General features: G+C 49.4%; 1 protein-coding gene across 1 annotated transcript in view; it reads right to left on the bottom strand.

Annotated features, from left to right (window-relative positions):
• Positions 1–135: 135 nt before the first annotated feature.
• The window catches only part of grm5a (glutamate receptor, metabotropic 5a), a gene marked incomplete at both ends in the record, with an annotated part of 18,855 nt that continues 6,490 nt past the window's right edge, over positions 136–12,500 (bottom strand). Inside the window, 13 exons of the mRNA XM_079737506.1 lie at positions 136–1,120; positions 2,415–2,584; positions 3,012–3,194; positions 3,616–3,741; positions 4,029–4,187; positions 4,777–4,963; positions 5,536–5,653; positions 6,207–6,333; positions 6,780–6,948; positions 7,037–7,161; positions 7,251–7,372; positions 8,453–8,688; positions 12,163–12,412. Coding sequence (XP_079593632.1) covers positions 136–1,120; positions 2,415–2,584; positions 3,012–3,194; positions 3,616–3,741; positions 4,029–4,187; positions 4,777–4,963; positions 5,536–5,653; positions 6,207–6,333; positions 6,780–6,948; positions 7,037–7,161; positions 7,251–7,372; positions 8,453–8,688; positions 12,163–12,412 — 2,957 coding nt within the window. The remainder of the gene's footprint in view (positions 1,121–2,414; positions 2,585–3,011; positions 3,195–3,615; positions 3,742–4,028; positions 4,188–4,776; positions 4,964–5,535; positions 5,654–6,206; positions 6,334–6,779; positions 6,949–7,036; positions 7,162–7,250; positions 7,373–8,452; positions 8,689–12,162; positions 12,413–12,500) is intronic.

Consider the following 12,500-nt stretch of genomic DNA (forward strand, 5'->3'; position numbering starts at 1 on the left):
GAATCAGAATACAAATTGGGAAAAACCCTATTAACTATAGGGAATTTAAAAAGACCACTTAAATGGTGTCTTCTCTGTTTCCATTTTTCCGGCGAGACAGCGCTAAACTGCGGTGCTTGCTAGAGGCCAGCCGGTCTAGAGGGAGGACGAGCTCTGGGTATAGTGCCGCAGCAGGAGCTGGTCGTAATCCTCCTCCGAGGCCGGCGAGAGAGACGGGGGAGGCGAGTCGCTGTTGGAGCCCATGGAAAGGTCTCTGAACGGGGACGGGGGAGTCAGTGCGACCAGCTCCTCCGTATTCCTGGACCTCCGGCCGTTCGCGCACACCCCGGCCATGCGCTCGTACATCATCGGTCGCGGGTTCTCGCCGGAGGCAGTGCTGCTGGCCGACACTTGGGCGTACGCGGTGACGGCGGAGCCGCTTGGCCGGGCCCGGGGCATCAGGGAAGGGGGCGGCCCGCAGGTGCTGACCTCCGGGCAGGGGATGAAGGTGCCGGGCCCCGGGACGGCGGCGCACCCGGTGGCGCCCCCCGGTGGCGATCCGGGGAGCATCATGGTGTTGAGCTCACTGATGTTGGCGGTGAAGCGGTGCACCACGCTGCTGATCTGGTCCATGATGGTTGAGCACTGGGGCTGCCCGGCCAGCATCCTCACACCGATGTCCCCCACGCCGACCCCGCTGGTGTCCACCAGCTCCTCCTCCGGGACCCCCGGATCCTCCGCCACGGCGGCGGCCACCCCTCCACGGCCCTCAGGCAGCCTGCGGCTGAGCGTCTGGGGGGTCCCAGGGGTGTACGCCGGCAGGGCCTGCTGGTGCGCCGCTGCTCCTCCATCCCCCTGGTGGCCCCGGGGCCCGTCGTCGTGCAGGCCGCCAGGGGTCGGGGCGTGGAAGGGCGGGGGGGAGGGCGGGTAGGTGGTCAGGGGGGACTCGTCCTCGTACTCCACGCGGAGGCTGCCGGTGTCGACGGGGGACTCGGGGCCCTTGGAGAAGGGCTTGATGATGGCGGTGTGGTTGACCTCCACCTCCTCCGTCTTCTTCACGTGGATGGAGATCCTCTTCCACAGGTTGGGCCGCTGCTGGCTGCGCTCGTTCTGGGCCCACGTCAGAGACTTCCCGTTGGAGCTGGGCAGGACAGGGGGAGAACAAACGGGAATGGTAAATGGACTGCGTTTATACAGCGCTTTTATCCAATAGCGCTTTACAATATTGTAAACGCCATTCATGCACACATTCCCACACTGGCGGCGGTGTCAACCGTGCAGGGCGACAGGAAGCTCGTCGGGAGCCGTTATGGTTAGGTGCCTTGCTCAGGGACGCCCCAAGGACCAAACCTCCTGAGCTACTGCCGCCTATATATAGAACATCTAAGTATGGTTACTCAATACAGAATATATCCAAATTAAGTCATGTCGATGTTACGTAAGGTTCGTACAATAATATTGTATTTTATACATAAGGATGCAAAATAAATGTTATTGAGGAATAACGTTTAGGGATATTCTCAGTTATGTGTGATCACGTGCAACAATTCGACAAACTGTATCCATGTCTCTGACAAGTGTGAGAAAATGTGTAAGAAACACACACGGCGCTCTGCCAACCAAGAAGCTGTCGCACAGAATCGACCCGGAACACGCAGGGAACCATCCTAATGAGGACCACCCTCAGGACCCACCCCCATCCCTCACCCTCCCTCCCCCACATCCCTCACCCTCCCTCCTCCACCATCCCCGTCTCCCTCTCTTTCATCATCCTTTCCCTAGAAAGAGTGCTCCGACAGGGATAGCCAGTCCCTGTGGGGATAGCTAACCCACATGTAGCGGGCTGCTTTTAGCTCCAGGTACGTTCAAATCCAGTCATTGTTTCATCTGAGCTATTAAATAATGATTAATAGCTTGGGAAAAAAAAAGTACGCTTTCTAAAGACATTCGAGTTACGCGCTGTGAATGTGTGTGTCGGAATACAGTCGTGGTAAATAATGGATTTAAAAGAAGCGTATTCGTGGCAACACTTGTTGGAGTGTGACGTCTTCTGGTGAGACGTCTCCGTCCCGTGTTGCTCTACTTACCTGCTCCATTTCATCCCGTGCAAATAGTGAACGTTATATCCGTATGAATAAGTAGTAATTCCTGTTTTAACAAGTAATTTCTGTTTTAATTGTGTCTTCAAATATTTGCTTTGTTTGTGTGTATCTATGAGTGCATGAGAGAGAAGATATAAATACAGAAAGAGAGAGAGAGAGAGAGAGAGAGAGAGAGAGAGAGAGAGAGAGAGAGAGAGAGAGAGAGAGAGAGAGAGAGAGACACTAACTTCTACGCTACAGAGCGAATTAATGAATGAATGAAGTGAATGAATGAAAGACCGACGTTCTGAATGAAGCGGGAGAGAGGTCCCGGGGCACCGTCCCGTACCGTACCTGACGTTCCCCTGTCCCGAGTCGCGGCGCCGGAACATGTTGGCCATGCTGCTGGTGGGTTTGGCCGCCTTGGCCGCGGTCTTGGCGTCGCCCACGTGCATGCGCACCACCGTGGAGGTGGTGAAGGCGCTCCGCACGTTCTTCTCCGGCTTGGCGAGCATGATGTACACCTGGACACACCCGTTCAGGAGGTTAGTAGATTAGAACACTTTGAAGAACTGAACGACCTTAAAACCTTTGGTTTTTAACTTTTTTTGTTTTTTTTCTTTTATTTTAGCTTCAAGGAAACAACCTGACTATCAAGACTTTCAGAGTTTGTGAGTTTGGGGGTCACTTATAACTAATCTACTACTTTCAAATAACTTAACCTTCAAATCTGCTTGTTCTATGCTGCCCTCATACGTCTGCCCATTCGCCCCTAAGGAGGATTTTAATTGTTTTAGTTTTCCTTGGCCTTTGAGGGGCTTACAGTGAGTAGTCATGTCACAGAACGTGGCCTGTGAATCTATTTGAGACATGTACCTGTAATCAAGTGGCTCTACAGATACAGCTGACCTGACCACACCTGTCCCCCCCCCTGTATTCCTCTGGGCTCACCTTGGGGGCGAACATGCAGCACAGCGCCACGGTGGCGCTGAGGCTGACGCTGAAGCACATGGTGATGATCTTGTAGTTGGATCCGAAGTAGATGGGCACGAAGGCCAGCCAGATGATGCAGGTGGTGTACATGGTGAAGGCGATGTACTTGGCCTCGTTGAAGTTGGCCGGGACGTTGCGTGTCTGTGGGGGGAGGCGGGGTTTGTAGAATGTTACAGGGCTTGTGCATCGTGGAGTCGCATCGCAGTGACTGCCGCCATTTTGGAAGCATAGGAGCGTTCCAAAATATAATGTTTGTTTTTTTTTTGGGCTGATTAGTCAGCGTCTTGTCTTAAGGGTTTTTTCACGTGAGACATGGCAAAACAAAAATTTTCATTACCCTAGGTTACAAGTGAATTAGATTTTACAGAACTGCAACTCTCTTGAGTCCTCTCAATATGGCAAGAAGCCCAGAATGAAAAAAACCTCTTTAACTAACATTTTAAGTTGGAGTCCGGGGGTTCAGTTCTCTTTTAAAGGCCAATCAAACTAGACCCCCGACCCCGGTGATTTTTGTGTGTGTTTGTGGTTTGGGGGTGACGGGTTGGGGGACAGGGTGGGGTACCTTGAAGGCGTAGAAGGTGCAGCTGAGGATGAGCAGGCCGTTGTAGCCCAGCGGCGCCACCACCCCCAGGGTGGTCAGGTTGCAGATCAGGTGGACCTCCCGGATGCTTGGGTAGTCGTAGATCACCTGGGAGGGGAAATGGGTCGTTGTTTGGTAACCAATTGTGACATGCTTCGTCATTAAGGAGGAGACTTTGTTGTGTTTGAATCACAACACGCTCTGCAACAGTGCTTATCATGAAGCACTTATCGTGAGACGTTTAAATAAAGTTTAAAACATCATTAGCCAAGGCTACGATATATATGATGATTTAGGATTTAGGGTGCTACAACTCTCGCTCTCTCTCTCTCTCAATATGGCGGTGTATTGCCAACAACAAATCCCATGATGCATTCTGATGTCTACATACACACCTGCGGGGGCTCTATGACCAACAGGGCCACGATGATGCCGAGCTGCAGCAGGATGAGGATGAAAGCGATGATGAGCTGGGCGCAGGCCGACATGAAGCGAGGCTTCTTGGTGCAGATCTTCTTCTTGCTGCCTGCCAGGATCCGTGCGATGCGGTTGGTCTGCAAAAGGAACACACAGGCCACTCAACGAACACTGTTTATTTATGTTTCCCAGGTTGTTTAAGCTGCCGGACGTAAAGAATCCGGAGTTGTTAAAAGAGAGAGAGAGAGGCAGAAAAGGAGGGGAAGAGCGCAAGACTTTGAAAACATCAACCGAAAAATCACCCCCTACCGCTCTGCTCCTTCCCTCCCTCTCTATGTTTTCCCCATCGCCATTGAGAAGTGTTACATTTCTTGCACCTGTGATTGACAAGCAAGATGGATTACCCAAACCAATCAGGGAAGAGATGCCCCGATTGGTAAGAAATGTTTCGGGAGCGTTCTAAAATCTAAAAACGTGCTCATACAGAGGACGGATCAACTCGAGACGGATATTCTCACCGCACATTCCCCTCATTAATAGCTGACGGATGGCTCTGCCGTTTCTTACCAACGACGCCAAAACAGTCACTCTCTAATCCTACCTACGGCACCCATAACCAACAAGCTCAACTTAAATCTGAAAGAACATTACAATCAAACCTAATGCATGGCGGTATTCTCAACAAAACGAAATTCCCCGTAAAGACATGCCCTCCGCTGCCTGTACCTTTGTGACCAGGGCCGAGTAGCTCATGGCCGGGGACAGCCCGATGCCCAGCCGCTGGAGGTAGCAGAGCACCACGTGGGGCTTGGCGATGAGGCTGAAGGTGCAGAGATAACCCAGGAAGATCCCAGCCAGGATGATGTAGCACAGCTCACGGCTGGACGACTTCACCACGGGGGTGTCCCAGAACCTAGCGCGGAAACCACAGGACCCTGTCAGCTTCAGATAGGAATCAAGGATCACGAATGACTGTAATTCGTGTTTACTTCTGCGTCATCTATACTTATACCAAGTATAGTATAGATGTAGTATCTATAGTATAGATTCCGCAAAAGACTCAAAACTCACCTGTTCAGAGTTCATCTCGACACTGCATAGAAACCAATGCACAGCCACCATTGAATGTTGTACGTCCTGGCACTTGTACATTGCACTTATTCAAGGTACTTAATTGTGTAGCATCTACAGTAGCTGCTATCGTTGCTTTACACGGGGAATGGGTTAGCCTAGCGATTGTAATACTTGCACTTGGTTCTATGAACATCTTTACTGTACCGACAGCGATATATTGTTTCACTTCTTATGACAAATGTACTTATTGTAACAAATGCACTTATTGTAAGTCGCTTTGGATAAAAGCGTCTGCTAAATGCCCTAAATGTAAATGTAAATACTATGCTTGTGGTAAATATTTGAATGATGTATTTAAAGGGTGAGCTGTTATGTCTCAGAAGCAAGGTGAACAAAGTCTTGAGGCATTACTTTATGAAGATGGATGTTACAAAGAGGGTAGCCATGAGACCCAGACAGGCAAAGACCACGGCCGCGATTGGCTCTGGATCCCCCCAGCGGACATACTGGACTGGGATTGGCTCGCAGCCTGGGGCAGGGGAAAGACATACATAATTCACATTACTGGGCCAAATATATAGCCACATGTGTGTGTGTGTGTGTGTGTGGGTGTGTGTGTGTGTGTGTGTGTGTGTGTGTGTGTGTGTGTGTGTGTGTGCGCGTGTGTGTGTGTGTGTGTGTGTGTGTGTGTGTGTGTGTGTGTGTTCGGTATCAGATAATTTGGCACATTTAGGCTGGTTAAGAAGAATGAGCAGATTTCTATTAAATATAAGTTGGTGGAAGTGGGGGTCAGGAAAAAAGCAGGAAATCTCCAAACCCCAAAAGGAGTTGGATTATAGCTGATGTTTAAGACTCTGTGTCTGTCCGTTATCTGAGTGCTGAGCTTGCATATTATATAATCATATGAATAAAATCATAAAGAAATTCACATAGGATTCATGGCAATTGGGTGAAGACATGCCGTAGAACACCTTTACATACATACATAAACATACATCACATGAGCACTAACAACAACATGAATAACAAATGAGATGACGTGAGTACAAGACAGGAAGGGTTTGTGTGTGCGCGTGTTGTACCGGTGAGGTCGTCAGTGGGCCAGTAGCCTAGCACACATGCTCGACAGGTGTACTCGTCAAAGACAAACTCGTTGTCCTTGCAGGGCGTGCAGGTCCAACAGCAGCTCACCTCTCCTTTACGGATCACCTGAGACATGAAACAACCTCTCAGCATCTCACAAACAAGAAGGGCCGTCTCAGCATCACAGCAACAGACATCCACGTCTAAATCCCATCCTATTGTCAGACCGTATCGCCATATCGGGTCTTGCTCAATGTCATGTAAGCCAACGAGTCCCTATGATATGGCGCCGGGGCAAAGATATACAAACGACTGCTACATTTTCCTTTTAGGGCGCTTACATCCAAAGCTGCCTCTCATACAGACATTCACACACCGACGGCGGGGTCAACCATGCAAGCAGTAAGGCCTAGGTGTCTTGCTCAGGTGCAGCTCGGCAGTCAGCCAGGAGCAGCCGGGGATCAAACCAGCAGCCTTCAGGTTACAAGTCCACCCGCTCCAGTTCCTGAGCTAAGCCAACCCTTATACGGGCGGTCTCTTGGTTCATGCTCTCGCTCGGTTTCCATGGCTACCTTGATCTGTGCCCTCTGGCAGGGTTCCGAGCACACCGATTGGATGATGTCACTGTTGTTGGTCCAGATCTCGTCGTCGTCCATCCGCAGGCCGCCCTGGTCCCAGCTGCCAACGTGGATGTAGCTGTACTCGCTGTTCCCCGTGTGCTTGAAGTTCATGATCTCGTACCTGCGGCCGGTGAAACACCAAATCCATTTAATGAAAAACAAACATCCCTCCTTTCCTTCATTGATTCCTCCCTCCCTTTCTTCCTTACCGGCCGGGGGAGTCCCCATTGGCGTCAAAGTAGATCGTCTCTCCGGACACGCCGGTGAAGTTAGTCTTCATCAGGAATTCCAGGAGCTTTCGTCCGTCAATGGGCCGCATAGCGCCGCATAAACCCTTTGAGCAAGGCACAGGATGTAAACCTTGAGGTAAGCGGTCCGGTGCATTTTTAGGACGTCGTGTAGAGTGTTTAACACGGGTCCTACCTTGTAGCCGGGGCAGAGGGACTGCTGCATGGCGTGCAGGCCGTAGGCCATGGAGTAGATGGCGTTGATGACGAAGCCCATCTTGGTGTCTTGGGCGTACTGCTGGCGCAGGGACTCTCTCCCTGTGGCCAAACGGGGGACCGACTCAACCAGGGCAAACCCCCCCTCTTAAGGATTTGTTTTGCTTGCTTTCACAGTGTACACTCAGAACTCTAGGAATGTCCACACTATCAAGAGTGGAAGTGGAAGCTTGCGACAGCTAGAGCCGGGTTAGTGGGCCCATGTGCCCAGTAGCCTTGGGCTAGCGGCCCCTAAACTCAGCCCACTTACCCTTTCTCTTGGCCCCTAAACTCGAGTTGCTCAAAACTATTCATGGCTGGGGCCAACTGCTCGAATCCTTTACACCCGCTGATGTGAACAAGGTTTACGTCAGTATTTTAAGGGGATTTAAGGGGTTTTAAGGGGATTCTAAGGGGATACAGAATTGTGATCCCCATAATTGTTTGAATTTGGGCAAAGCTTACCCTGATCTAAGGTAAACCCGTTGTTAATGGCTTCCTCAGGCAGACCCACATACTCCCTCCATTGAGTTAACAGCATGCTTTTTCTCCTGTTTTACCATCGTGTTTACAGTTTTGTGTCGCCCACTTGGTTTTTCTAAACATCTATATGTTTATATCAGTGCTGGCCGTGGGTTGTTGTGTGCACTCAGAGCTGAACCACTCTCTACCCAAACCACTGACCCTGTTTGTGTGGAAATAAAATATACTGTATCTTGAATATTGCAACGCATACCCCATTCTAAGGCTAACACTAGCCCAGGGTCCAACGTGACACAGTGTGACGGCAAGAGTTGGAAAGAGAGTGAGTTGGAAGAGTGAGAAACACTCTGAACACTCACCAACTCTCTCCCACTATCCATCCGTACTATCGAGTCTCTCCGCACCTTTAAAACCTCCATCAAATCTCACCTGCTCCGACTAACCTATCCCGCTCAACTCCACCCAACAGCCAATTTAATGAATACGTTGCATTGTTTATATTGTTTACCTATAAAATGTGTTTGTCTTAACTATATTTGCCTGTTTTTAACTTGTATATGCTTGTCTAAACTGTACGGCGACCCTGAGGGTTGTGAAAGTAAAATAAAACGTTTTATTGTTATTATTGTTAAGCCTGCTTGAGTGCGGAGGTGTACTCACAGTTGCAGGTGCGGTTGTAGGCGGCGTTCTCCTGTGGGTAGCCCCGCAGCCGGCACTGGAAGCGATGCTGCCAGAACTCTGGGAACCAGGGGTTCCTGAGGTTGGTCTCGGGCTTCAGGTTCAGGTAGTAGTCGTCAAACCAGGTGACGTAGGCCGACTTGAGCTTGATGGTGATGCCCCCCGCGGCCTCTCTCTGGTAACCGTCGGTGACGTCGGACCTGTCCGCCCAGCCGTCGCTTGCGGAGGGGGGGAGGGAGGAAGCGGGAGCCGAGGAAACCACGGTGAACCCATTTGGTTGAAAGTCTAAATTACATGACTGCGTTTCAGCAATGTTTTCCTTGTTACCATGCCGACCTTATCACAAAACAAATGTGGCAGCACACGTGAGGAACAGGGATAGAATAGGGATAATGAACGCAGTATGGGCTACTTATTTTGCCTTTTTTGTTTTTAAACACTGGATAGTAGTATGATGCTGTTGTGCAAGATGAAAGATAAAGTTGGAGATTGCTCAAAGGAGAGATTGGCTCAATAATTGGGATTCCTGTTCTTACTCCTGAGATATGAGCAGTGTTTAATTATAACGCGGCTAAGACCGAGCGGAATGATGGAAGAAAGAGTCATAACCACCCACTAGTGTAAGACACTTGTAGGTGGTCCCACACACACACTAATACACACACACTTACACACAGTCACACATAAACACAACCACACACACACGCACACATGCTCACACACACAAATACTCACAAGCACACATGCATGCACACAGGAAGACATGCACGCCCACACATGCACACACACACACACACACACGGACAAGCATGCACACACACACACACACACACACACAGACACCCCAAGAGATTGTGTCACCAAGGAAGTGGGCTCCAGCACAAAGTGATGATATTATAACTTAGCTCAACTTAAAGAGCATGAGCGTTACACAACAGCGGTGTGGGCGGGTTCTGTGGCATGCCTCTGTTCTCGGTGTGTTTCGTAACGCATCCTTAGAGGAGCGGCCATGTTTCTGCAGCAATCGGTAGAACCGGGCGCAGAGAAGAGAGGGATGTGAAAAGCGTGGACGGCTGCGGTCCGGAATAGTTTGAATCACTCGTCGACCAGAACTGTGCATCCCACGCGCTGACCTGCCAGGGCAACGCGGTGCTTACTGCACCCTGCATAGGCGCACACCAACACACACGCAGCCATGCAAATGCACGCACACACACGCGCAGTCGTGCACATACGCACACACACGCGCGCAGTCGTGCACTTATACGCGCCCGCACACACACACACCATGGGCGGCCGGAATGTAAGCGCTGCAGTAGAGGAACTTCCACCCTGCATCACTCACACACACACATAGAGACCCAAGCCCACGTAAAAACATACATACATTCATACGTACACACACACACACACACAGACACAGACACACACACACACACACACACACACACACACACGGCGGACTTTAATTCAAACCCTGTAGTGCATCCAACTTGTTTTTCCCAGTTCACACTGCAGAGTTACAAGTGGACGCTGAAGTGGCCCTCAGAGGCCTCTCGTCGGGGCCCTCCTAGCGGCTTGTGGAGGACTCATGCACCCATAATGCGTACGAGTGACAGAACGGAAATAATTCAACAGAATGGAACACAGCCTAATAGCTCCTTGTTCACCGAAACCGTTGTTGGAATTGTGATCATCCTGGCACAAGATTGAAATGATTGAAATTGAAATTCCATTCCAAAGGAGAGAAAAATAATTCAATGAAAAGATGACAGGGTGCGGATGGCGTTGTTTTGTAACCAAAACAATCACTCAAGTGAATGCGGTCTACTTGCTTCCACATTAGCAAAGGAAAGAATGAAAGATTGAGTGGGAAGACAGAGGGAATATGAGGATAGAAGACAATGTGAGTGGGAGGGAGAGTGTGAGCGTGTGTCTGTGTGTGTGTGTGTGTGTGTGTGTGTGTCTGTGTGTGTGTGTGTGTGTGTCTGTGTGTGCTAATCACTGGCAGCAAGGCATAAGACTGTAGCTTGGCGACTGTGAGAGTGTAGAACCATAAATGCTAAATTTAACAAGCTGTGTGTGTGTATTTGCGATCCTATAAATTACTTTTAATTACAATAACAACGTATCAATTTGACATAAATGTAAGCGTTAACACTAGTCTTTTGGCTAATTAAATTCTCGGATTAATAACTTTTCAAATTTTTCATCACAAGAAAAAAATCGCCATACATGAATCTGATTGAAGGTCTGAACAAGGCGAACGCCACACAGCGAGGGAATAACACAAGGGAGACGGCGTGCAGTATATGGATCCCACCGGCGGGAATGCCTGCGGTATGTAGTTCAAGGTTACGTTTCTGTTTCCCGCCATCAGACTTGAGCGACAGCCTACATGGGGCTCCTAATAAGGAACAGCTTTGCAGCAGCACCAGGGACCGGATAAACCTTAAAATAAAACACCTTATTTTCAGTTTGATTAAAACGCTCCTACTCACTCAATCCCCCCCCCCTTAATATTGGACTTCTTTTTTATTCATCCTTCCACGCTACACACACAGCCCTCCCCCGTCACTACACCACACCATCAGTCTGTCATTTCAATGAGACGCGTCTCTGAATACTGCCTTTCAAGTCGTGGTAATTCCTTTTCGGAATAGAAAATTGCCTCCCCAGGTTGGATTATGCAGGATTAAAAGTCTTTATATTAAACACTAATAGAGCGCACCCCTTGAGTCTTGATTTGGATGTCATCTGTAAACAGACTTTGACTAGATCATACACAAAGGGCAACGTCGACGCAGAGAAATGTATGCTGTGGCATGAAGAAACAGTACATACCTGCTTAGTGTCCCATGGACAAGATGGTGATGATGATGAGGATGATTGTGGTGAGGAAGATGCATCTGATGAAAAGACAAAGAGTGAAATGTTCCGTTGTGTATGGTGCTGTATTGCGTACCAATGAATCCATAAATAGGACAAAAACGTTTTGGTTTTTCCTCGATTTAGAGATAATGACACATGACGAACAATCAACTTATTTCAGTGTGCTGCCAGACTGTGCATTGAAAGCTGTCATGCTAACAAACGTTTTCTATGAATCACTTCTTCCAGGAGGCTCTTAAAGGAGCCCCGGTCGGATTACAGCTGTGAAAATCAGGCGACACCACTGTTCACACCGACCACACAGCAGTTGTTTGTCTGCATGTTGTTATGAGTGTGTCACAGCAATGTTTCCCAACCTGCTTTGTCTTATGTAGCCCGGGTTACGCACCCCTTCTCCAACACCCAACCAGAAAGGATTCCAATATCCTTCAGCATACTTGTTTACATTATAGTGGCATAGGCACTTAAAACTGAAAAAGCTGAGGAGTCATTTTATATCCGGTCTCAATTTAATTGATCAGCCGAAATCAATATACATATATAAACGATGTTAATATTACCACTATAAATATTGTATATTGTATTCGTATTTTACTATGTACTTTCTTTCAAGTTCCTTTCTTAAAACCTTAATCCTCTCAGGCACCCCCTGGAGTTTAACATTCTAAGGAGAACACAACACTATCTATCTGCCTATACCCCTGGTTGGGATTGGGAACCACTGAGTGTGTGTTTGTTAACAGTCTACAACAAATAACAGAATCAACCGTTTTTCCAAAGGGGGAGTGGCTCCACCGTACCTCCCCACCAGCAGGAACTCCCCGACCAGGTGGCGGCGTCGCATGGCCATCAGTATGCCCCGGACGGTCATGCCCTCGCAGAAGCAGGCCACCACCCTGGCCTTGGGCAGGTGGCCCCGCAGTTTGTCCAGCAGCTTGTCGAAGCTCTGCTCGCCCGCGTTGCTGTAGATCTTGTCTGAGTGGGCGATGCAGATTCCCTCCTCAGCGGCCATGTCCTTAAATGCCTCCATGCCGCTCTCGCCGTAGTTGCCTGGCGATGGGAGTAGGGGGAGGAGGGAGGAGGGGTGGGGTGGGGTGGGGGGGAGATAAGCAATATGAGTAATGTAAAATAACCAGCT

This window comes from Pollachius pollachius (assembly GCF_949987615.1).
Source record: "Pollachius pollachius genome assembly, chromosome: 6".
Taxonomy (NCBI): domain Eukaryota; kingdom Metazoa; phylum Chordata; class Actinopteri; order Gadiformes; family Gadidae; genus Pollachius; species Pollachius pollachius.